This window comes from Myxocyprinus asiaticus, chromosome 13 (assembly GCF_019703515.2).
Source record: "Myxocyprinus asiaticus isolate MX2 ecotype Aquarium Trade chromosome 13, UBuf_Myxa_2, whole genome shotgun sequence".
Classification (NCBI taxonomy): Eukaryota; Metazoa; Chordata; class Actinopteri; order Cypriniformes; family Catostomidae; genus Myxocyprinus; species Myxocyprinus asiaticus.
In genome coordinates, this window is record NC_059356.1 from 18,616,903 (window position 1) to 18,644,050 (window position 27,148).

Consider the following 27,148-nt stretch of genomic DNA (forward strand, 5'->3'; position numbering starts at 1 on the left):
TGGGTTGAGAGTGAGGTATAGTCACTGGAGACTGCAGAAAACCTGGGTCTCTCTCTCTTTCGCCTTGTTTTCTCCATCTCTTGCTTTCTCTGTATTTGCCTGTCTCCATTTCATTTTGTCTCTCTGTTTAGACTGGTCATAAAGAGATGTTTCTGTCTCAGTTGCAGTTGGTTCAAACAGTGCCTGGCCGTTCCCAAGTGCCAGAAATTAAATGGGTCTTGTATCACACTTCTAAACAGAGTGAGAATACCACAGCAGAAATATGCAGAAAAAATGTACATACTTCCTGCTCTTAATGTGGTAAGCTTAGGTGCAACTCTCATTTATTTATATATATATATATATATATATATATATATATATATATATATATATATATTGGAATTATTACAGAAGCATTTTGTTTGTACTGTACAATAGTATACCTTATTAGACACAATTGGCACACCAGTATAGGTATGCAAACATTAAGACTGCATCTCAGTGTTGTAAATTGTTGTACAGAAAGATGCAGATTGAAGTTGCCGTTCTTCCAAGAAGGAATCTGTTTTGCAGGGTGGACTACCTTTTTCATTGCCTCTTGTTTTCATCATCTCTCCTGTATGCTCATTTTGTTTATCCTGGATTGTGTTATATGCCTCTGTTGGTATAGTGTATATTAGCAAGATAAATTCTGTGGGAAGGAATAAAAAAATGTTGTCATTAAAAAGTCAAATGTTGAAGTAAATCTTAACTTATTTGTAGTATTAAACTGGATTTATTAAGGAAGGGACTTTGTTAACATGGAATATTAATGCCAGTTTCTTTAACAAGATAATTCCGATTCATTATAGCTTTAGTGTAGCTGTTTGTTGGCCAAACAAACCACTTGTTTTTAAGTGATCTACACCTTATTTTCCCATCACACCTTTACAATATCTTAAACTAGCCAGCAAAGTTGACCAGTCTGTTACAATGGTGATTCATCAAAAACAACATCTGGGATTTAGGGTAAATAACCAGGACTCAACAAGGTTATTATACAAATTATTTGTCTGCGGCCTGGCCAAGGCTGTAGTTCAGATTATACTTGCCCTGTCAACATTTTCACTGGCTTCACCACAAAGAATTATATGTTTTATTTTTAGTAGCATATTTTAAATGCAGTCGAACAAAATATAGTCTATTTATATTTTTTACACTGTTTTCCTTTATTAAAAAATAATTTAGTACAAATAATTAGGATTTGAGGATTTTTCAGTTACAATTTTGACAAAAGCTCATCTATGTTAGCCAAAGATAACAATACCTTGGTGACATTCTTAAATAAGCAGAATTCACAACAACTATGTTATCACACAAGTACAAATGTTCATGGATGAATGGGGGCAATCTGTAAATATTAAATACTCACTGTTTCAAAAGTACAGCCACAAGATGTAAACATTATGCATATTAACATGATTATAGTGTGTTAAAATTGTTTAACTTTCTGTGTAAAGTTATATCCAATTTTACTTTGTTACAACTTTGTTGCCATAACAATGTAACACTGTAAACCCTAAAACACTGCAACGACCATAAAAACAATGATTTAATATTTACAGCTCAAATAATACACGAAAAATTGCCAACATTCACTTCCATTGTAAGTGCCTGACTGCAACCTCATTTTTTGCTTTTGTAAAGAAAAAGAGGGACAAGTCAAAATAATGTTTTGTGATGATCAACATTATGGCACGAATTCTGTCAATTGAGCTTAACTTGTATTGAATGCAGAATATTCCTTGCTTTCAAAGAGATCAGCTAAATGTGAATCATTCACCTGGCTAGATTTTAAGAACAGCTTTTAACACTTGATTAATCAGCCTAACATGTATTCATGCTGTGGTTCTCATATGAGTAGATGATGTCCTAAACTGCTTGGAATGTTTTCTTCGTCAGCATTAACTAACTGCAAACTTACTACATTTTCTGAGAACACAACTGTTTGCATGTTCCCTCTGCCCAGCATAAAGCTCATTTTGGAAATGCTTTAGGTTAATTAGATGATGAAGCTCTTTATTAGTTGTTTGCCTTCATTAATGCTTTTGATTAGTTTTGACAATATTAATGATGCCTAATTCACACCCTAAGACTTATAATTCCTTTTGTACATTACGATTAAAACAGATCAGGTAGAGCACAGAACAATAAATCAAACCTGTTAGACATTGGTCATAATTGTTGTCATTGACATTATGTTGTCTGATACTTAAAAACTGATGATTGTAAGCTTACATAGTATCTATACGTTTCACTTGAATGTCCAATATTGTTTTCTTAAACCACATCTCTTAACTGGAGTCTCATCAGTCCTATTCTTCATCAACAGACATGCATCATGGAGGGAGCCCATCAATCCATACTACGTGAACACCGGCTACGCGCTGGCTCCCGCCACCAGCGCCAACGATAGCGAGCAACAGAGCATGTCCAGCGATGCCGACACTCTCTCCCTTACTGACAGCAGTGTGTACGTATACATCTATAGATGCAAATATACGCACAACTCCTCACAAGAAACCAATCCATCCTCACTATCCCAAGCTGGTGGAACATTACATCTCATAGCTTACAGAGAATCAATTTCACTATGGTGTCCTCAAGTCAAATTGGCAGGATTTTCCAGCTCAAAGGAAATTTGCAACCAGTTCTGCAGAAGCCTAGACATTCCAGCAATCAAACGGAAGACATGCAGACAAAGCTCAATATTACTTGTCATTGGAGTGTCTTAAGCTGAGGCTGTTCTCAGAGCAGTAGCTTTTGCACACAGAATTAGTGCCATTTTCCCTCAGCTCTGCTCTAGGAACAGAAACAAATCTGCTCTCCTCTGAGGAGGACCATCTGCTCATTATCCACACCAATGAAAGCCTCTAAATGTCATTACTTATGCTAATTATAGAGCTTCAAATTGGGAGGTATGAGGCGCTGCAGGCTGTAATTTGTAGGCATTGACTTGTTTCCCTTCAAATTAACTTTCTCTGAAAACAAAGGAAATGGCCTTCACATTGTACTGTAGACAAGCAGGTTATAGGAAGAACAGGAAATGAAATATTGAAAGCAAACAAGGTCTCAAAATAAGAACTCATAAAAGAATAAACAGCATTTTGGCCTTAGGTGTAATCAGATTTGTCCAATCATTTCATGGTTCCAAAAATATTTCGCCCTTATGCAATTATTTCAAATGGTTGCTTTGAAGCAGCACGAGAGGACATGGGTGGATGGAGAAAATATTGCAATATGCAATGATTTTCTGTTGCTATCCATTTATATGCCATCTGTAATGAATTTAAAGTCTTTGAAAATTAATATTTTTAAACCAGCTAAAGCCCAAAGTATACTCTAATTTTGACGTGAATGCTTAGCATCTGCATACAGTCGAATGCTAGTCTTTCAAAGTATACTTCTTTTGACTGTGCGCATACACAGGCGGTTGGCACTTGCACGCTACAACTGCTACGTGATACTGAACTATTTAAGGGCCTAGACCTATAAAGATGTCTTTATAGTCCTTCAGACTCGAGTTAAACAGATGCTGGTATCTTCTGACCTCCTCACACACGTGCTCTTGACGTGCACATACACTGTTGTTGTTTCTACCTTCGCCTCCTGTTGTTTTTCTGGCGATTACATCTTCTAGTGCTTTTTTGTGACAGCAACTGCTCAACGGTGAGTGTTTCCACTTTGTGGAACAACTTATTAGTGCAAATAATACCCGGCGCAATGCACATTCTGCACATTCAGAAAACATTGCGGTTATAAAAATCGGGCCGCACACGCTGAGTGCGCGAGCGTTCTTCTCATGACAAAATTTGTGTCACGTGCCCTGTATGCATACGCCTAGTGTTCGTGTCTGATAGAAGTATACTTTGGGCTTAATGCAGCCAGCTCTCATTTGCCCTCAGACTGTTTTTTAGCAAATTATTTACTTTCTCCTTCACAGGAAGTGGAGTCCTGTTTTTTTTTTTTTTTTTTTTTTAAGTGTTTTGGGAGGATTTGTGGGACTGGAGAACTAGAGCAGTTCTAGGTAGAAAGACGGCAACAGAGAGTGTGCTACATTCAGAGATGGCACCAGTGATCCATGTTACAAAAAAAACATATTAAAAGCACATCAGGAAAAAAACGTGTATGAAGTGGGCTAGATTAGAGGCTGGTTTGCCATGTGGAGATGCAGGGGGTTCCGCAGCAGGACCCAAGGGGATTAAAGACTCCCTGTGCACATGTCAGAGAGAGACCCCAAGCACGCTCCGCTCTGAAGCTGCTTGTGCCGCCGCTGCCCCAGGGATTCAGTCAGACAGGGGGAGGGCATGCTCCCGTTTTTAGTTCAACAACAAAAACTTGAATGCCTGGAAACACTTTAGGCTTTGCAGTCCGAGTATGTTGATTAAAAGTGTCCTGTTCTCATACAAGGACTGCCACACAATCATTGGTACAAAGCGACAGTGCCATATTGTTCCCCATATGGCCGACATTATTTTAAAGATGCACTCAATAATATTTTTAAGTATGTCGATATATGGCGTACACTGACACCTAGTGGCCTGGATGCTGCATCTTTCAAACACAGAAGTTTTCAGTTACCAGTGCCATTGTAGAAATTCACTATGCACAGTAAGGCAGGATTGATTTAATCCATGAATGAAAGTGTCCAATAAAAGGGCACTTACTTAGATTAAGCGAGAGGTATTTAGCTGGTCATGTGATGCTAACATGGCTGCCCCCATTAGGGTGCCGGTGCTCCATGTAGAATAAAAGAGCTGTTATAAGGTTACTGGTATGACTGAACTCTTCATCTCACATGAGTGGTCATGATTTTATACATATGTTTCAAAATTACTATTCATTTCTTTAGAAGTAGAACTTTTTAAATGAGGAAAAAAAATTACTGAGTGCACCTTTAAAAGCCATACAGGGTAGAGAGGTAACAACTTTTGTCAGCAACTCCTTTTGCATTTGCAAGCTCAGTTCAACCCCTCATGTTCAGCACACATTCATCACAATTTTACTTAGAATATCAAAGAAACACATATGAAAATTTAATTATGTAGTCACCCTCGTGTCATTCCAAACCTGTATGACTTTCTTTGGGATGTTAAGGCCAAAATATACTATAGTTTTCCGCATTTTGCTACTGTGTGAGATGCAAATGTCTAATGATGGCCTCAGTCAAAAAGAGCAGTGCCTCTTCTTAAAAATGTCCCCTTATGTTTCATGGAAGAAAGAAAATCTTATGGGTTTGTAACTACATTAGGTTGAGTAAATGACAGAATTTTCACATGAGTAAAATAACACTCTAACCTGTCATGAATTATCAGGATGTGTTATGTAAGAGATGAACTTTGTTGTTCATGTATTGACACAGATTGAGAATTAAAATCCCTTTATGCTTCTCCCCATCAGAGATGGTGTCCCACCTTATAGATATCGTAAACCACATCGACGTGAGATACACGAAAGTGCCAAAGTTAATGGGCGAGTGCCACTACCTCATATTCCTGTAAGTATGCTTTGTGTTTCCAGAGCACCTTGTTGACTCTACACCACTTTTTTTCTCTCTCTACCTTTCTTTCCATCACTCCCCCCTCTCTCACTCCCCACACCTTGGTTTATTTTATTCTCTGTGCCTTGTCTCCGTCCATCATCTTAGGGTCTTTCCCTGTCATTCTCACTCTCTCTTTTATTCCCCCTGCCTTGTCTCTCCCATCGCTCCTAAAATGAATGTGCATTCTTAAGATGCACAGCGGTGGCTGGGGAGCTTTGATCATGTGCCGGCGAATAGCTGATGGAGAGTGAGCAAGCGTGAGTGTGCTGTCTAAAGCGTTCTTGATGCTCTCGTCAGCTCTGCCTGCACTGCCCCAGCAGATGTGAAGCCTCCCTTCTGATGGTTCGGCTTTCCCACTGCACCAGCTCCAGCATAATTGGAGCCTCTGAGATGGAGCCCAATTTAACAGAGCAAACATACACTTCCTCTCACTGGGGCCTTTCACTCATCCTATAGAGACTGAGAGCTGTGGAGGCAGCGATATATGTCGACGTTCCGAAGCCACTTTGCCTATTTTTCCATGTTTGCACCTAAATCTTATTACCGAAACAACAAGTCACAGATGTACAAACTTTCCTAACTCGAATCAACCTTTGATTCCTATGTCTATCTGTTTTACTCTATTTGTCTTCCTTTAACATTACATTCACATTATGTTTATGGAGTGTCTAAAACGTTGCTCCCTCTTGCCTGGATTTTTATTCTTTGCTCGCATTCCCCCTTTCTGTTTTACTTGAGTTTAAAAGGGTCTCTTATATTCTGTAAGCGTGCTCTGCAGCAGGGAGGCAGTGTTAGTAACCAAAACGCCTTGTCAAGACTTGACAGATTCTGCAGTTCCACTGGGCATGTAACCGTGTGGGCTGTGGAGGAGACTGATGAATCTTAAGCAAACAGTAGGCCAGAACAAAGAGAGCTGAAACAGACTTTAGATAAGATTTGGCCCTGTAATCAAAATTTTAACAGTTCCTTTAAGGTTTTATTGGACCTTATCCAGGCCCTGCCTGCAACTATATTTCTTCATATGTCTGTCCTCCTTCCCCACCTCTCTTTTTTTCTTCCCAGACTTTTGGAATAATACATTTCCTGGACTCCCAAAGGTTTAGAGCACAACATGGTACATAAAGTCCTTTAGGAACAATTAAGTCCTATATGCAGATTTCTCCTAAGCCGCATAAGCTGCTTAGATGCACAGTTATTATCCAACATATCAAAGATAGTGAGCTCTTTGTTGTACATTTTCAGTTCACATTGCAAGTGCGAGATGTTATGGTTAAAGACTTGGGATGCATCTCAATCAGCTCCCTAGTTCAGTAGTCAGGGCACTTATGAGGGAGCCGTCCATTTCTAGGGCTGTCTCAATTGCAAAATCGTTTGTTAAAAGAAGGTTAAAAATACTCTTTAATATTTTTATTTCTTTGTCATTTTTCACAATAACACTGTACGTTTAAATGTCTACAACGAAAAATCATGACAGTGTAATTAATACAGTGATGTTGTTAATTAATACAAGCTGTGTTTTAATGCGAGAGCTCGTAAACGTGTCGCAGATAATTGAGTCAGAAGTGTCCCAAAGTTCAGTGGATGAACACCCTTGCCAGTGCCATATATACTGATTCACGACATAGGGATCTATGGGGCTGATTGAGACGCACTGCTGGACTTGTGGATCGGTTTTTGGAGTATTTAAGACTCCATAACTATTTTGAATCTCTATAACCATTAGTCCCTTATACACAACTGTATTGGACAATAGGTATGTTTGCGTCAGATAATCCAATAACCCCACAGATAATGCGATTTGTAGCTCTGCTACAAATTTGTTGCTCTGCTTCGTCCAGCATGTACATACGTCAATCCGACCGCAATTGGCTTCGCCATTGTACACATGCTTCAAAAATCTCGGCACTTATTTCCGGCACTTCCTCAGCTGATGTCCTTCCTTTAAATATTCGATTACGCATTATGTGTACTTGGACAAAAACCTGCTGCGGCTCAATTATAACTGTGCATGGAAACTTACTGACAGTTATTTTCGTTGCTTTCATTCTCAATGGCACATTGTCCAAAAATATGTTGTCTGTTTGTCTGTTCGGCCTCTATTAATGCTCTTCTGCTTTCACTATTGTGTTTTACAGTGTCATGCAATACTGTTTTTTGTTTAGAGCTGTCTTCGCATACCTGTGTAATTGGCAGCTGTAGTATCTTGTGTTAAATGAGAATGGTGACCTTGAGGACTGACTGGCATTCTTCTCCCATCAGCGCACAAACCGGATACCAAAGGATATTCACGTTGAGCCTGAGAAGTTTGCAGCGGAGCTGATCAGCAGGCTTGAGGGGGTGCTGAGGGAACGCGAGGCGCAAGAAAAACTGGAGGAGAGGCTCAAGAGGGTTAGACTGGTAAGTGCATCCGAACACGCTAAGGAATCATCCCCTTATTACTATATATTGAGCTAGATTAGATACATTTAATCTGTTTTTTCAACTGTTTCTGTAAACCACAAAGCTACTTTTACTTTGATTGGTCTCAATCAGTAAAGCTTGTCTCACTGCTCTTTACGTGCAAGGCAATCGGATGTCTTTTGAAGACTTCCCAACTTATCAAGGGGACTCTGCTCATTTCTGTAGTCATTCTCTTCAGTGTCAGGTGAATCTTCTGCCGAGATTGAGCTACTTGCTAGTCTGCCTCAGTGTAATGACTTTGTTTGAAGTCAATCGGGGCATGAAGAAATGCTTGCACAAACCGCAAATGGGAATCTTTTTCCCGACTCAAAGCCAGGTGTTAAGTCTCAAGGCAGATTATTTATGTAGTTTGGCCTCCTGTAAGAAGAACTTCCATCACGGAACAGTGACTGTGAGTTATTAAAAGCTCGCAGGAGGAATGTCATTGTCTCTTAATTGATATTCTTATCGGTGCCTCACTAAGCTCCCTGTTCAGCACTCAGCAAACTTGTTTTAAGTTTTCTTACCCCATCAGCTATCCGGCCTTCTTTATATCCAACTCACCTTCTCTTGGTTCTTCTTCACTGAGCAGGGGCGGCAGGGATTCTGACAGTTAAATATGCCTTTGACAGCAAATGTGCCTTGACAAGGCTGAATAAACTCTGATATGCCGCTTGGTTGTAACACAGTCATTTATTATTGTAGCATTATTCAATTTAAATTCAGAGCAAGTCACAGTGTCCAGTTTTTAGAGGTCGAATAAGCCACAGAGGGCAATCATAAATTGGCTGGTTTGCGCATTGCGGTTGGATTTGTGGGCTGTTTCCCACCTCCACTCCTGGTTTTTGGCACGATCTGTGTCAAAGATCATCTAGAGCCCTGACCTGCACAGCTGCTCAGTAAAAATATAAATATTCAGAATTCCTTTATCTCCTTGGGCTTCACTACCTGGGGAGAGAATTAAAGTATTGCACACAGAGTACCCGCTGCTGTTTCAGTGGTCAAACGAGAAGACAACTAAATAAACATGCACATTTGGTGGAAATTTGAAGGCAAAATGTGCTAGCATTTCTGACAAACAAAAGTAATATGTCATGAATCATGAACTATAATTAAGAATAGTGCAAAAACATGCAAAATTGTGTAATGTGGGCTGCTCACCAGATATATTTTATAATTGGCAGCAAAGAGACCAAAAGAAGGGAACATTGTGTACAGTTTAGCCCACATCAGCATAAAACACGTTTACACATGTGACATTTAATGCATGACTGCATTGAAACAATGCAATACATTTGTAATACCTTAAAACACACATTTACACATTAACATAAAAATGATGCTTAAACATGTATTTGCTCAAACTTATTTATTAACTCCATATTCTGGGAATGACCCTTTCTGGATTGACCTGTGGCCAAAACGACAGTATGTTGATTACTATTCACATTACTGATACAGGACTCCAGACTGCGATTGAAATGGTCACAAATGCGACCAAAAACAAATGATTGCGACAATAATTTAATTCTATTTGCCACTGGTGACAGTTGGGTTGTGTGTGTTCATGCGGTTTCATCAGATATCATCTTGTGAGTCATTGAATACATTTTTGGAGCATGAACCAGTGTGTCTCGTGCCACTTTTCACCCCTTCTGTTGTGACTAGCTGGTTGCACGTAAAACAAAGACAGCAGGAGCCATGATGTCCGATTCTTGAACAAATGACTCTTTTGAACCAGTTCTTTGTAATGGATCACCTGAAAAGAACTACTACAGGTTAGCAGTTTCAATCAGATTCACATTCTCAGTGAATCAGCTGAGAAATAACGCCGTTTGTGAGATCCAGCTTTTGACACTTAGAACAATTGAGGGGCACCTACTCAACTATAACACAAGGTGCAAACATTCATTGGTGCTCAAGAAGGGAACACACTACTGTATGCATACTATACTTTATGTAAATTTCTGTTATGTAGAAAAAAAAAAAAAAAAAGATCTCTTAGATCTTGTTTCTGAACAACAAACTAAATCGAGCAATTCTGTGATTTGGCAACTAAAACCAGCCATTTGGCTCCTAAATGTTTCAGTTTAGGAGCCAATGGCTCTGAAGTCTTTTTTTTTTTTTTGTCTGGAACCCTGTGATATTATATTCAGTTATTAATATGCATGAAACAGGACGAGACTGCAAGGTGTCAGATAGGGATGTTAATGATTAATCAAAAATCGATTAATTGTCATTAATAATTTGATCGATTAAGCTTATCAATCATCGATTAATTAATTTCAGGACAAATGCGTTGAGTAATCATCCAATCAGACATTGATAAGGCTGTCTATACTGTCATCCGCTGCTAGAGGGCGCTTGATGCTGCATGCCACTTATCCAGATCATAGAAGAAGAGCCGCACAGCCACAGATCAGAGATGAAACGGGCTCAATGTAAACAATGTTGGAGCGTTTCTTTAGACCTTATTCACGCTAGCGCCATCTTTGATTTTTAATGGGAATGACAACGAGGCTGTGAGGGATAGACTTACATTCTCTTCAGTGGGTTCTGCAGTTAAAAGTGTTTTTGGATCATTCCGCTCACAAAACATTGCTAAAATATCTGTCCAAGAACATTCAGTATACAAAGAACTCCAGACAACATGAGTTGTGGAATATCAGATGTAATCAAGGAGCTTTTTACAGCTTTATACCGTTCTTGTCAAGTCCTGTTTATGCAGCGTGTTATGATTAGACTTAATCTTTTCAAATAAAAATATAAGTCCAAAGGACTGAAATATCCCACGATCCACATCGTGAAGTTTTAATGAACTCAAATATGTACAGTATACAAGTTATTTTAGCAATAGCCTAAATCATGAACAGTAATTAAACTCACAAATTTGTTCTAAACACAGCCTAAATGTATTAACATACTGAACTAAGAATATTTTAAGAGGACAATGCCAATACTTGCATTACTTAAGTGTAATAATTTAAATTAAATTTAAACTGTATGCTACATGCACATATTATTTTGCGTCCTCCACATGCGTTTTGCGATATTAACGTTAACGATTTATAGTTTAATTGATCGTTAATTTCCACGACGATCGATTATGAAAATGTCTGAAAATTGACATCCTTTGTGTCAGACAGTATGTATGCCAGACAAGTAAACTTCCCGTCACCTTTGAAGGAATGCAATGTGAATGTTGTACAAAGTAGTAACGTACCTTTAACAACGCTATCAAAGTGAATATCAGATACAGCAGCGCCACTATAACACGGGCCGCCCATCAGATTGTTTTGGTTGAATGTGACTGTCACATGACAAATATGTCATAGTTTTCAGATATATCTGTTTTCCCAGTCCACACTATAACATGTATAACATTAACATTAAATGCATTCACTCAGGAAAGTGTTTTCAAAAAACTGTTTTTACTGACAAAAATGCAGTCTCAGTGTAGACGGAAGGCCAAAACGTAGAGAAAAAAATTAGTTTACAAATGAATATGTATTAGTGTCTAAAGTGAACTTTGAAGTGACCTAAATTAAACTTTATGAAGTTTAATTACAATCAGGTTTTCATTTATAAAAACGAATTCAATTTTCATTGGCTACACTAAAATGGCAGAATGTGACTACTGCTGTATTTAGTTGCAAGACTGACATGATTTGAAAAAACTCTAAATTAATACTGTGTTGCTTGCTACTGATTAAAAAAAAAAAAAAAAAAACCTTGAAGGCCAGAACTAACCAGTGACTAACATGTTAAGCAAGTCGTTATTAAATCCTAAGAAAACACTTGTCTGGTCACTTCTAATGTGATGAGTAGAAAACTGTGATTTTCATAATTTCCTTGAATGTGAAAGTCATGTTTTGAGCCATAAGGAAATTCCACCATGGCTCTGTTTCAGGTCATTGTCTGTTTTGAATGTGACCATAACAAAGACGTATAAATAGAAGCCTAATCTGGTCAAGCCTGTGAAATGAGGACATCTGCGGGTTAAAACCTGTAACTGCACAATGATTATTCGGAGCTCATTGTTCTCTACATTAGGCTGTTTCAGGTCAGATGGCATTCCCTTTGGCATATTAAGAGGCACAATATTTTATTTTTTTTATTGAATGATATCAATGAGTTCAAACTGAATGGCTGATTTTACAGCCGGTGCTAGCCAGACATCACTTCAGTCTTTTACGATGGACTTCAGAGGATGAACTGATGCCAACTCCAACTGTAAGACATCAGATACTTTATATGCCACTGCTTGAACCTTGGATTTATGTTGGACCCCACCGAACCTCACCGAAATGACTTGTTGAACTGTGATGCACCTCATTGATCTCTGCCTGCATCACCTTTGTCTATTGATGGACTACACTCTTGAAATGGCATACATAGACTATCAATTAATTGCCAACAAAACCTTTCATCAGCTAACTAACAAAGGACAATTGCATCTATTCTGCAGTTAATCCAGGACAGACTTCAAAGACATTAGTCATTAATTAATCTTAAAGTTCATAAAAAATTTAACACTTACTCAGTTTACAAATTTTAAACCATGACTTGCACTTTACACAAATAACTAATATTGGCATTATATTCATGCTGGTTAGCCAGGGGGAACTGGTTGGTTTCTCCCAAGGTTACTTTTCTCCATTAACCAACATCTTATGGAGTTTTGCCTTCCTTGCCACAGTCGCCTTCAGCTTGTTCACAAGGGTTCTAAATACAATTATTATTTAATTATTATACACAATTTACAATCATATTTAATCAAACTACACAATGATCACTTTAAGACTTTATAAATATTACAGTTTCATTTTTTTGTTAATGAATGATTTTCTGTAAACTACTTTGAAACGATGTGTGTCATGTAAAGGGCTATACAAATAAAAATGACTTGACTTCTTAAAATGTATCTTGTCATCATTGTTAATCTGTGTCCTGTAGGAAGAGGAAGGCGATGATGCGGACATCTCCACTGCCCCCTCTCTGGCCAGTCACCGGATGCCTCCTGCTGTCCAGGTGCAGCATTATGGCGGTCGCTACTCTGAAATGAGCTACAATGGGCTGCAGCTACGGGACGCGCATGAGGAGAACCCCGAGAGCATCCTGGATGAGCATGTGCAGCGTGTCATGAAAACCCCCGGCTGTCAATCTCCGGGCACAGGCCGCCACTCTCCGAAGTCCCGCTCGCCAGATGGGCTGCCCGCGGGCAAGATGTCAGGGCTGATGATGCCACTGTCTGGTGCACAAGGTAAGCACCAGGTTCGGTTAGGTCCAAAGGGCGAGGCAGCGCACCTGCACCATCACAAACACCTTCACCATACACACTATGCTGCTGGGGGAAAGCCCAAAGAGCAAATGGAGGCGGAAGCCATGAGGATGCACGGCGGATTCGCCTGGAACATGGAGCAACACCACTATGGATCCAAGTTCCGCAACTACGCAGACGGAATGAGCATTGGTCCCAGTGCCATGGACCCCATGGGTTATGGGTATGCTCCTTGATGTTGGCTTTTGGTGTTCTTATATATTGGAGTCATTAAAGGGACAGTTCACCCAAAAATTATACTACTGTCATTGTTCTCTCATTATGTTGTCCCAAACCTGTATGAATTTATTTCTTCCATAGGACATATAAGGAGGTGTTATGCAGAATGTGGGCCTCAGTCAATCACTTTCATGGAATTTTTTTCCTTACAATGAAAAAGAATTGTCACTGAGGCTAACACTCTGCCTAGCATCTGCTGTGTTTTACAGAAGAAAGCCAGATGGGTTTGGAACAACATGAGGATGAATAAATGATTGAATTTTCTATTTTTGGATGAACTATCCCTTTTAATGAAACCATATCACTTAACAGCTTCAGTGATTATGTCATGGTCTCTTATTGTAGCAGTAAAGGTAGCACGCTGTCAAAGCGACCTATCAGAAAAGATGATGCACGAAACCATGAGCTACGAGAGCCCTTGCCCGTTGATGACATGGAGAGGAACCAGAAGATTTTGCAGTGGATGATGGAGGGAGAGAAGGAGACTGGACGCTCCAAGAGGAGTCCTTATGGGTGAGCATCCTTACTGCCAATGAACCTCTTAGTGCATTGATCTAGAAGGTTTAGTATATTAATCACTCATGGAGGTCTATTGTCAGCAGTTCACAAGAATTTTTTTAGACGTTGCTCAGAGTGTTTGGAACTGTGTTTAAAATCCTAAATCTTGTTTGTCATTTCATTTTAGTGTTCATGTTACTCAGTAATTACACATATAAATACACAATAATACAAAGGAACTACTTGTAATTGCAGTGTAATTATTTCGTCAAGCTACTTGTGCTTACATATTATTATTATTATTATTACTATACACCATTTCAAGGACGTAATCAATAACACAGGAATTAGAACGCTACTGTGCATGTCTTGCCCTGAAGCATTTCCGGTAGCTGCATTTTTATAACCCAGAACTGTCCAAATAAAATGACTAGTGCGTACATTTAGAGTTTAGAGAGAACAAATGAGATATGTGCAAAAACTGAAAATAAATGATGAGATGCCATTACTGGATCCTTTAAATAAGACTTGAGTTAACATATTTTCTCAAACAACATCAAATGTTTGCCTGAAGTGATTTATCCAGATGTGTTGATTCTGTGAGCATCTACGCGAGAGAGGCAATGGAGGTGTATCGTAGTTTAGATGCTCACAATTATTTCCTCAGTGGAAAGGTTGGAAACATTGGATCGCTCCTATTATAACCAATGAAGCAGTTAATGCTCTAAGCATGTGACTTGCAGACAAAGTAAGGTTTTTTTTTTATTGTATAAAAAAAAAAAAAAAAAAAAAACCTTCTTCATCTGTCTATTTCTTCTGCACTAGCTTTTATACTACTCAAGCTATTCTGAGAACTTGTCGGTGCAATACTGCAGACATTGTTGACTTTTGTATGAAAAAAAGTGTGTTATGTTCCTCATTTGTAAATTTGAATAAAAGTGTCTGCTTAATGACTGAATGTAAATGAATTGCGCAGCTTCATTCATTATAATGGGAGTGATCTATAGTCACTTTTAGAGCCCGTAAAGAAATACGCTGACTTCACTAGCCAGCTAAACTCTAGCTATCAAAGTTACAATTAGTTGGCAAAAATTTTGTTCACCTACCAGAGATACAGTGGGGGAAATAAGTATTGAATGCGTCAATTTTTTTCAGTAAATATATTTTTAATGAGGCTATTCACATGAAATGTTCACCAGACATCAGTATTAACTCAAGAAATCCGCAAATGTGAAGAATTCACAACATTAAAGTCCATAAATAAAGTTATGTGTAATAAAGTGGAATGACACAGGAAAAAAGTATTGAAGACGCTAAGAAATAGCAGTTCTCCAAGGCAAGGTAAGGCAAGGAACCAGCTGAAATCTGTAAGTAGTTAGAAAGTAATTATACCTCCTAGCTGTGCAAATTAATATCAGCTGGGTTAGTAAATTGACGGCTTTTCGTTACCAAGGTGTCACACAAGAAACATCTCATGATGGGTAAAAGCAAAGAGCTCTCCCAAGACCTTCACAACCTTATTGTTGCGAAACATATTGATGGAATCGGATACAGACGTATTTCAAAACTTCTGAATCTTCCAGTAAGCACCACTGGGGCCATTATCCACATGTGGAAGCAACATCACTCCGTCATCAACTGGCCACGCACTGGAGCTCCTCGCAAGATTTCTGACCAGGGAGTCAGAAGAATAGTCAGAAGAGTAGCCCAAGAGCCAGGGACCACTCGGAAAGAGCTCCAGAAACACTTGGAGGCAGCAGGTACAATTGTCACAGAGAAAACAATAGGCAATGCACTCCACCGCAATGGCCTCTATGCACACTCACCCCGCAACACTCCATTACTAAAGAAAAGGCATGTCAAAGCTCATGTAGTCTGTGTAGTCTGGTCAGACGAGAGCAAAATTGAACCTTTTGGCTGCCATACTACACACCATGTTTGGAGAGGAAATGGCACTGCACACCCTAAAAGCACTATACCACCAGTGAAGTTTGGAGGTGGAAGCATCATGGTGTGGGGCTGTTTTTCATTGCATGGTACTGGCAGACTTCATATAATTGAAGGAACGATGAATGGAGCCCTTTACTGGGAGATTCTTGAGAAGAATCTGCTGCCATCCACCAGGATGATGAAGATCAGATGTGGGTGGACCTTCCAGCAGGACAACGATCCAAAGCATACAGTAAAGGAAACTCTCAGTTGGTTTCAGAGATAAAAAATCAAGGTGTTAGAATGGCCCAGTCAATCACCTGATTTGAATCCAATTGAACATTTGTGGAAAGAGCTTAAGATCAAGGTTCACAAGAGGACCCCCAGGAATCTTCAAGATTTAAAGACAATATGTTTAGAAGAATGGGCCAAAATCACACATGAATACTGTGGCCGATTAATTTCTTCATACAGGAAGCAACTTGAAGCTGTCATTACAAACAAGGGCTTCTCCACTAAGTATTAAATAAATTTCAGTTAGCGTGTTCAATACTTTTTTCCTGTGTCATTCCACTTTATTACACATAACTTTATTTATGGACTTTAATGTTGTGAATTCTTTACATGTGCGGATTTCTTGAGTTAATACTGATGTCTGCTGAAAATTTCATGTGAATAGCCTCATACAAAATATATTTACTGAAACAATGACGCGTTCAATACTTATTTCCCCCACCGTAAGATGTGCGCTGCTACATATCATGACACAATAAATTGTCAAGCCATAAAAGTGATCTCTTCCATGTAAATCAGAGTTTTTGCTCTAACCAGCAGTGACAAATTATGAACAACAGAGCATTTTGTTGATGGCTTGGTTTCTATTTCTGCTGCATTGGGCTGGGTAGTCCCGCCAATAGTGAAATCTCATTATTTCAAAATCCCGCTCTGCATAACTGTATGTAAAGCATCAGATATCTGCTGGGTGCCATCTAGTTGCAGTTTCACCTTCAGACAAATTACTTAGAGCAACTTTGTCTATTACATAGTGTCTGGTCCTGGTGTTGGACCCATTATTGGACCTGACTGATGGTGTTAAAGCTCATTTTGGTCATGCTTATTCCTTAGGAGTATCTCAGGCTCCAAGAAGGCCCAGGGACACGAGGTGTCGAGGCCCAGCTCGGTGGAAAGGCCAGGGGCAGTGCACCCTTGGGTTACCGCCCAGCTCCGCAACAATGTGCAGCCCTCCCATCCCTTCATCCAGGATCCAACCATGCCCCCCAACCCTGCCCCCAACCCCCTTACCCAACTGGAGGAGGCGCGAAGGCGGCTTGAAGAGGAAAGGAAGAAGTCTGGAACTTTGCAGGCCAAGCAGAGGTGAGAAGTTGCATCCACTGAAAATGAGAGCTACCAAACAGTATCGACTCAGTATCGGCATGATAATTTATATTTGATACATGGTGGCCTGTTTTGTTATTGTATAGCAATAATCACAGGCTATTTGCCTCCAACAGGAACGTGGTAACATTTTAACACAATATCAGTGTGACCTAATCAATAGCAGCTGATTAATGCAAGGCTGGCTCCTATTTCCCCCTCTTCCCTTTTCTAGTCGACATGTTTCAACACACATTATGGCTAGCTTAGGTGCATGTGTGTATTAAGGTGTTTTGAGTCTGCAATAGCAGCTGGTGTGTCTAACACGGGGTTGTTCCTCAGGTATGTGATGGAGGTGATCCAGAGGGGTCGCGCCGCTGTCAGGCCCGCTCTGTTTCCCTCGCTCAGTGTGGTGCCCGCTGTTTCCGACACGGAGCTCTCCGAGTCCGAGTATGTGCCACTGTCCTAGCATTCCCCCTCCCTTCATACTTCTCCATAGACCATAACACTCCCCTTTACATCCCATGCTACTAGTACATTGCACCCACATGTGTACGCCAAGCCTGCAGCAGGTCTGTGGAGCATGTGCCTTCATGTAGTTCTTTTTTTTTTTGGTTAGGAATGTAGAGCTACACTTCCTCCTTTCCCGTGCTTAGTTTAAGAAGTAGTTCATCCAAAAATAAATTCTGAATAATGAATTCTGTTCTTATGTACTCACAAATGTGGTGTTCCAAACCCTTATGCTATTATTTTCATGAAACACAAAAATACATTTGAAAAAGCTACAAAAAAAACAAAAAAAAGCACTGCCAAAGTATTTGATACGACTTATGTACTAAATTCCAAGACTTCTGAAGCCATACGATAGCTTTGTGATGAAGAGACTGTAAATCTAACTCCATATGCAGCTCTCAAATCAAATATGGCACCTATGAGCAGATTTGATGTCATGACATCTGGTCACTCATGAAACACTCTAGAATGAATGAGGTTTGTGCCATATTTTATTTGAAAGCTCCATACTGTGTTGCATCAGTGATATGATACGAGAGTGAATAATGACTTAAATTTCAATCTATTCATCACACAAAGCTATTGTATGGTTTCAAAAGGCTTGGAATATAATGAATGAGTCTACTTTTATGGTTCTTTTTCTTGACAATAAATGGTCATCTTTTACTGTCACATTATGCAAAAAAGCTGTGTGAAAATCATTGAGAAAAATGACAGCATACGTGTTTGGAATGACATGAGGGCGAGTAAATAAATAACAAAGTTTTATTTTTGGGTAAACTATTCCCTTAAAAGAGTATACAGTAGATTCACCAATCTAGTTTACATGAGGGAAGTATTGCGTGCCTGTTACTGCATGGTTAACTTGCATCTTTACGTCTTTTTTAAGTCAATGAGTGAGTATTTCGGTACAATAATTTATGCTGAGTCATAAAAGCCTTTATTGTAAAAGATTGTGTTGATAAATAGGTTTATAGTGCATTTTCAACATGTTGTCCACTGAGTTCAGCGTGAGCTCCATGGTTAAAGTGCGCTTTCGCTGCCTCATCTCATCTCTCACTCTGGCTGCAGTATGGAGCACTGCACGCGCGGCTCATGTGCCCAATTTAAACTGCAACCTGAAGACACAGACTGTGTCCGAAAACTGGGAAATGCTGCTTTCAGAGGTTGTATAAGGATGGATGAAGTTAGGGTGAAATAAGGTGTTTTTGAAACTGTTCAGAGAGCTCCATTCATCCACAAACACTGTCATTTAAACCATTAATTGATTAGGCAGCTGCCTACATTTTCAGATGCAGCCAAAGTTTGTATAAAACAGCCCAAAGAACTGATCCCGGCATCCTCCGTCAGCGTTGTTGTTGCTATTGAATCGCATGCAAATAACATCACAAGAACAATGGTTGATACTATATGGCGAATGCAACAGTCTCCTAGTGTGTCCCGTTCCTTGTAAGAGTTCTGATCTAGAAAGTTACTAAGGGAAAAGTACCAGGACTGTAGGTGGGAAAGGGCCTAAACACTCTGGTTTAGCACTGTTACGGTTGCAGTGAAGTGTCAAGTGGCAGTATTGTTTAGACTCGTAATTTATCCAAAGGCAACCTTGCTTGTGTTAAATTCTGATCGGTGGAGGAGAGTGAGGGTCCATTGATGTGTACTGTCTGCCTGCTCCTCATGTACATATGCAGTTTAGTCACATCAAAGCATCAGTGTGGAGGAGATGAAAGCTGCGCTGCCAGACAGTGCCATCTTTTTTTTCTGAGAAGTGGGCAGCATTTGTCAGGCATCTGTAGTGTGGAGCAACAGCTCCATTTTAGTTGGCAACATGAAGCCAACCCTTTGCCACCCACCAGCACTCTTGCCCACATTAAGCCCTACAGAGCATGTACAAGAGTCTTTAAAATAACACTGTTTCAGACATCCTTAGGGGACTTTGTCTCTCTCATTTTGCCACTAGACTTAAGAAAACAAACCATTTTGTCCCATCTTCCTCTAAATATTCTGCATTAATTAAGCAAATAATGTTTTTGAAGTACCTTTTGGTTCATTGCAGGCACAAAAATATGAAGAAGCAGCCCTGTGAGAACATCACTGTGGCCTATTACTTCTGCGGAGAGCCCATCCCGTACAGGACGTCCGTCAAAGGGAGGATTGTCACGCTGGGACAGTTCAAGGAGCTGTTAACCAAGAAAGGGAGCTACAGGTAAGCCCCTGCCCCCACTTTCTACATCATTGTTTTTAGCATTAGTAGGATATTGGGACCATAGTGTTCATTTGGTCATATTCTTAAACACATTTTTTTTTCCAGCATCAAATGACGGTATGTAATGCTAGGTGATAGTGAAGACTATGCCATTTCTTGTTGGGCAGTTTTCTGTCCTATGTTGACATTTCCTATTGAAACAGGAAGTTTGAGCGAGACATGTGGAAAGACTCCTCGTCCCTTTTTATTTTAAATTAGCCAATAGGCTTTAGTTATGTCACAGCCATGAACCATGATTTGGTGGTTGGTTGCAGAGGGAGAGGCCTTCTCATTCTAGAGAAAATTTGATTGGACAAAAATCTGTGCAGTGCAACACAAGTTATTCATATTTTTGTGGTCTGTTTTCTGAAAGACTGTTATATCTGCTAAAAGTGAAATTTAAGAGTACAATAGCAAATAGATGGCCTCAAAGCAAGCACAAATGGACTAAATTCTGATTTTATGGGGTCATGTAGTGTTGCAATTTAGATTATATGTCTCTGTATAACTGCACAGAATTGCTTGACTTTACAGCTTTGGTGAGATGAATATTAAGTACCATTCACCTTCACTATCTCTCCCTTACCACATCTCAGGTATTATTTCAAGAAAGTGAGTGATGAGTTTGACTGCGGTGTGGTGTTCGAGGAGGTACGTGAGGATGATGCAGTCCTGCCCATCTTCGAGGAGAAGATCATCGGAAAAGTTGAGAAGATTGACTGAGACTGTCGGGAGGGATACGGGAAGGAGAGAAGGGAGGGGGGAAAGGAGGTGCACTGGGAGACGAGGGCTGCAAAGGAGCTGCAGGATGTGGAGAATAGGAGGGAGCGATGTGCAGGTGCTGAAATTGATACAGTGTATGTGGCTGTGCAGGAGAGAGAGGTGCAGAAAAGGGAGGGCTGGGGAAGGTCGCTGCGGCAAGTACACTATTTACTCTGAGGCTTCTACCTCTGCACAACGGCTTTTAAAGTCAAACAGCTGCTCAGTGCTGAAGTTCACGGAGTCCACTGAGAGCTCTTGGACTCACCGATAAATTCTCTCACTTTTGGTATATTTCTAACTCGGAAATTGTAATGTAGCAATGTAAAGTTAGACTAGAAAAAAGTACTATGAATATGTTTACTAAAGCTGCATATTTTTATATGACGTATCAGAAGGAACATATCCTTTCTAATTTAACAACTCTTGTAATTTTATATGTACTGGTACCAGATGTGTACAGACTGTCTGTTTAAAAGCAAAAAGAGAAAGTTTTATATCTATTTAAATATTTAAAAAAGGCAAAAAAAGATAAATCAGTTCACCCATACCACAGCTGCAACATTGACCTGACTTAAAAAGGTGTTAATTTTCACAAGGCTCTGGTTGTGAGAAGCAGAAACCATAGCGACACTTTATAGAGTGCTTTTAACTCATAAACACATTTTATTGATCAGTCCACCTTGTAGAGGGGAGTCAGCCAGCCAGAGCTGCACTTTTCACAGCATTATGCATTGATGTCAAAGGAGATGTCGAATAGCTTTGAGCTGAGGTCCTATACAATGATGCCTTTACATTGTGCGTGGATGGATGATTGCTCTGTGGCTTTGAATCCGATACAATCCATTGTCTTGGGCCTCCTCGTTTAGCTGTAGTGCTGTCATCGATGTCATGTCATGCATAATAATCCCTCCCCTCTTCACACACTGTATGATAAAAGGGCCCGTGCAGATGAACAGACGAAGGACAAGCACACAAACATCTTCAGACATTTGAGTTGCAGAACAATAGCTTTGTAGTTTATATCCAAAATCTACTGAGCCCCTTGAGAACAGGGAGAGAATTTATTTTCCGAAAATAGTTTTGCATTCCCTCACAAAAAGTATGCTTTCCCTCTTAATAGTTTGCATTCCTTTGTGATATGTTTTGCATTCCCTCGCAATTATTTTAGATCCCTTTGCAATACCTTTATCTATCCCTTATAAAAATTAACCATGGTTTTACTTCATTGACCATATTGTTTTATCGTAAAACCATAGTAGCCACAAATATGACTACAGATACCATATTTTAAAAGGGATAGTTCACCCAAAAATGCAGGATAGATTTTTTTTTTTACAAGAATATTTTAGCTCTGTAGGTCTGTACAATGCAAGTGAATGGTGACCAGATCTTTGAAGTTCCAAAAACCACATAAAGGCAGCATAAAAGTAATTAATACGACTCCAGTAGTTTAATCATTGTCTTCTGAAGTGATCCAGTCAATTTTGGGGGAGAACAGACCAAAATATAACTCCTTTTTTTCTGTACATCTTGCTATTGCAATCTCTAGGCACAATCATGATTTTAAGCTCGAATACACTTACTAGTGCTTGATCCATGCGAAGAGCACTAGATGGGGCTATAGGAAGTGTAACCGAGCTTGAAATCATGATCGCTAAGGAGACTGCTGATGTTAAGGTTTATTGTGAAAAAGGAGTTAAATTTTTGTCTGTTCTCACCCAAAACTGATTAGATCGCTTCTGAAGACATAGATTAAACCACCAGAGACTTATGGACTGCTTTTTATGCTGCCTTTATGTGCTTTATTTTTTAGCTTCAAAATTTTGGTGACCATTCACTTGCATTGTAAGACCTACAGAGCTAAGATATTCTTCTAAAAATCGTATGTGTTCTGCAGAAGAAAAAGTCATACACATCTAGGATGGCATGAGGATGATTGAGAGAATTTGTATTTTTGGGTGAACTATTACTTTAACCATTATAATTAAGGTAAAACTGTAGTAATAATTATAATCATTCTGCCACAATACATTACTGTAGTAAATATTCACTATTGTAACACCATGGTTAATTTATGGTACAAGTACAGTGGTTTTTAAAACCATTAGTTTCTGTAGTAAAACCATTGTAAATGTTGTGGTTACTATGGTTTTACTCCAAATATCAAACACCATACATGGTTTCTGAAGTAAAGCAAAATGGTTAATTTTGGTAAGGACAGGATAAAGGTAGCCTAAGGAAACCCTAAATAATTGTGAGAAAATGCAGAACTTTGTGAGGGAATACAAAACTTATTGCGAGGGAATGCGAATTATAGCAAGGACAAAACTTATTGTGAGGGATGTTGAAACTTTCGAAAACAAAGTCCTTCCCTGTCCTCTAAGGGGCTCCCTAAAAATCTGTAACAAGGAATGGCAGGAAGGGTTTTCTGTCGCTTTCCAGGTGTTTACATATTTTTCACCCCTGTGTTCGAGAGGTGGTCCATAGCGGTTTGGGGATGTGTTTAAGAACATAGAATTGAGACAATTTAAGAGGGCTACATGGAGATCTTGTTGTAGAATGCACATGCATGTGATCCTGGGGTCCTATGTCTACCGAGTGCCATTGGACAATATAACGATCATGTTTACACTTACCTTAATGTATTACAGAGAAGAATCAGATAGAGAATTGTAGACTTTTAGCTTAACATGGCTAAATTTGGTGCCTGGCAAGAATGAATTGTTTTTAAAAATGTAGTTTTAGCCTAACGTGGTCTGCCTTGACGAGATCATGAAACACCAAAGAAAACAATATATTAAAGGAGTTGAGTTATATCTAATTGCATTGTTCGTTTTTAGCAACAAATATAAAGCTCCTGCATAGAGTTTTCAGGCTGTGTATTGTAACGAAAGCTGGTGCTGATCTTCGAAGTGTATTAACCGCTAGGATGGGGCTGACAAGACAGAGCCAGATGTGGTGCTGAAGAAATGTTAGAATGCTTATTATTGTACTGGCATCCCATCGTCCCAAGTGTTTATTTTAGTGTTTATTTTTAAATTCCCATCATAATTTAATATAAGCTACAAATCATCATCAAAGTCTGTAAAAAAAAAAATGTTTTATTTTTCCCTATTAATTAGAATGATTTTAATTCTCAGTCAACTTGAACAATATGGGTACTTAATATGGAATATTTCTCATGTTTGTTTTGAATATTTTTTTTTAAATTATGGCATAATTGTCACAGTGCTTTTTTCAATGGGGATGTAAAAAGTTAACTACTGTGAAAAGCCTGGATGTGAGCTGCTCTCACTGAATGATGGATTATCTGTACATAGACATCACAGAGTGCCTTTTCTGACCATGCTCATCTCTGATCCACTGTCTGCTCTTCTCAGTCCTTGTGTCCAGTACCAGGGACTTGCATTATGTTTTAAGTTTCTAAAGAATTATTTTTGTTTGTTTGTTAGTTTCCTATGTGATGAGCATCACCACACTTAAAGTCTTTCTATGTAAATATGTAAATTTTTATGCGTCTTCAACTACAACCAGCAACCCAGTTTGGATATTTAGTGCCCTGGTTCTGCTTAAGTGTGCCGAGTTGTACAGTTGTACAGTTGTACAGTTGTCATTTTATGGTACTTTGGACAATAAAGACATGTAATGAAAGAAATGTGGATGTCTTTTTCTTTTCTTTTTTTTCTTCTTTTTTTTAATGATGGATGCCTTTTTAGCCTGAAAGCATTTGATGATTTTTAAATAATCTGTATTTTTGGGTTATATCAAATTAAAAGTTTGTGAATCCTGCGTTATTCTTCAACAAAGACTAATCAGAAGATGGCGCTCTTGTTCCCTAGCAACAGTTTCATGAGCTTCCTCAATATCACCTGAAGCCCATGTTTTTGAGACTCCACATAACCATTGAAAAAAGAATTATGACATATAACAGAATCTGTTCATTTAATTGTGAGTCCATCTTATCTGCTGTTACTTTTACCACAACAACTCTGAAATATGATATGTGTAAATATATAAAATAAGGATAGGTTCTTTGTGGCTGTCCTGTATGTCCAGACACTGCTGGGATTCTGAGCTTTGAGTGCTTTCTCAGAATGGCTTAGGAGGGCCTCTTTTGTACATGGCATTGAAATGGGTTTTTTAAGAATGTCCTCAGAAAGAAGCCACAAAAGCGCATTGCTGGATGGACTCCCATTTTCATTTGAAAAATGAAGGTACCATTGAATTGACCGGTTGCCATTTCAATCCAAGAAGAAGAAAGGTGCATGTTTAGACTTGAAAATGGTTTATCCTACTCCCTAACATGTGTTTTAGTTTTGTTTCTTTGAGGGGCTGGGGGCGCTGTTACATGTAATGTTTTCTTTGCTTTCATGTGAGAAAGTACCTTGAGGATGCTTGCTGATAAAGCTCACTCTCTCATATTGAACTGCTGTAATTAATTCTACAGCACAGTGTTGGACTCGGGTTTTGAAAACCAAACTACTTAATTGAAAAGGAAAGATCATTAGGGTGTTCTGCTGCAGCATGTAAAACAAGCCAGACTTTCATTAATGGATGGCACATCTCTGAGATATACATGTGTATTGTTTTTCTCAACTTTGGCATTGGTGGCCCCTGTGACCTCTGCAATCAAAGCTGGTGAGTAAATGTGTGATTTAAGGTCCTCACTCCTCAAACACTGATCTGATGCTGTGGTTCACACCTCTGATTAAAGACAGATCACACCACCTCCACACAGCCTTACCAGCCCTGTCTCAGTTTCATCAGTAATGATGACCCACTGTGGCAGGTATAATGTGCTTTTGGCCAAGTTCTCTGGCTCCCTGTAGCTGTGTGTCAGAGTGATGAGTTGTGCTCCGTGTGTTCATTTTGTGGAAACCTTGACCACCAAAAATGAGTTTTCCCACTTGAGCTAACAAAGCTGTCAAAGATGCGGAAATAGGGCTGGGTAAAAATATCTCTATATTTTTCAGCCATTTGATGATATTCATATACCTATTTGCTCTGAAATGGCTTAAAAGGGTGATTTTCTTTCAATCAGAGGAACCATCATTTCGACCAAACAACTGCTATAGCCAAGGAGATTCAAAAAAATAAATGCAAATATATTGTTGATGAGAAGTCAGCAGAGAATGGCAAGACTGGTTCGAACTGACAAAGTCTATGGTAACTCAGATAACCGCTCTCTACAATTGTGGTGAGAAGAATTTATTAACCTTAATGTTAATGTCTGTCTATTCAGTAACATGGGACATGTGAATGAATGGTAATTAACAATGAACAATAGTATATTTAAATGAAACATTAACCTAGATTAATGCTCTAAAGTAGTCATTGTAAGTTCAATATACCAAATGCATTAACCAATGTTTAAGAACTGAACCTTATTGTAAAGTGTTACCAAAAAGTTGCATATGTAATCAGACGTAAGACGCAAACAGAAATTGCAACTTTATAAATGTGCTGGTTGTTTTTCAACAGAGGATTACCAATTACAGAGTGTAAATGCCATTTTTAGCGGTCTCAGGTCAGGCGCCCAGCGAAACCGGAAGTGGTTATGCCCACACTCTGTAAACCAGAAATCAATCATGGCGTCTTATGCAACTAGCCAATTAGAGCATCAATGACTGACAGGTGAAAACACCCCCATTTCACCGTCTCCGACCTGCAGATACGACAGTTGCATTTCACCCTCTAGTGACAGTTATGTTTTATTTATAATTTGCTTGTTATGGATAATATTCGTTGCGAGGGAGAATATATTAGCGGATCGCGATGTTAGAGCATTTACTTGCCCCGTGTTCAGTCTATCAGTGCAGCACAACAATCACCAAAGGAAGCGGAAATACTGTCCACAAGTTGTAATGTAAGTAGGAAAAGCTGTAATATCTGCTTGTTTAGGGTGACAATACGTCCTTACCCCCGAAAGGGACTTTAAAAAAGTAAGACTGGGATTTCTAAATCGCCTTAAATGCCCGGGATTTGCTTGTTTTCATATTGAAGTGCTCTCTGTAGTCAGTTTAATTCATTGTCCTCAAGTCGCACCCGTATCAGTTTAATTTGACCCAACTTTGCTATGTCTCTCTCTCTCCGGGCGCCCGGTGCACGTGTGATTAGAGGGAGAGCGCGCGCTCTTATTCAAGTAGCCTAGAGAACAAGTCACGTTTTAATGAAAACATAAAACAAGCTACTCTGAACAAACACTTCGATGTTCACAATAAATAAGTCTAAATGTCTGTTTGTATTTTACCTCAGTTTCAGTGAACTTGTT

General features: G+C 39.2%; 1 protein-coding gene across 6 annotated transcripts in view; it reads left to right on the plus strand.

Annotated features, from left to right (window-relative positions):
- Positions 1-24,543, plus strand: part of LOC127450669 (axin-1) — a 39,900-nt gene extending 15,357 nt beyond the window's left edge. For 4 of the 6 annotated variants that reach the window (XM_051714946.1, XM_051714950.1, XM_051714949.1 and 1 more), the window contains 9 exons: positions 2,354-2,494; positions 5,422-5,518; positions 7,823-7,960; positions 12,959-13,506; positions 13,908-14,075; positions 17,115-17,363; positions 17,706-17,813; positions 19,927-20,076; positions 20,712-24,543. In XM_051714946.1, coding sequence (XP_051570906.1) covers positions 2,354-2,494; positions 5,422-5,518; positions 7,823-7,960; positions 12,959-13,506; positions 13,908-14,075; positions 17,115-17,363; positions 17,706-17,813; positions 19,927-20,076; positions 20,712-20,838 — 1,726 coding nt within the window. In that variant the 3' untranslated portion in view covers positions 20,839-24,543. The remainder of the gene's footprint in view (positions 1-2,353; positions 2,495-5,421; positions 5,519-7,822; positions 7,961-12,958; positions 13,507-13,907; positions 14,076-17,114; positions 17,364-17,705; positions 17,814-19,926; positions 20,077-20,711) is intronic. The other 2 variants (XM_051714951.1, XM_051714952.1) reach the window with 2 other exon arrangements.
- Positions 24,544-27,148: the final 2,605 nt, after the last annotated feature.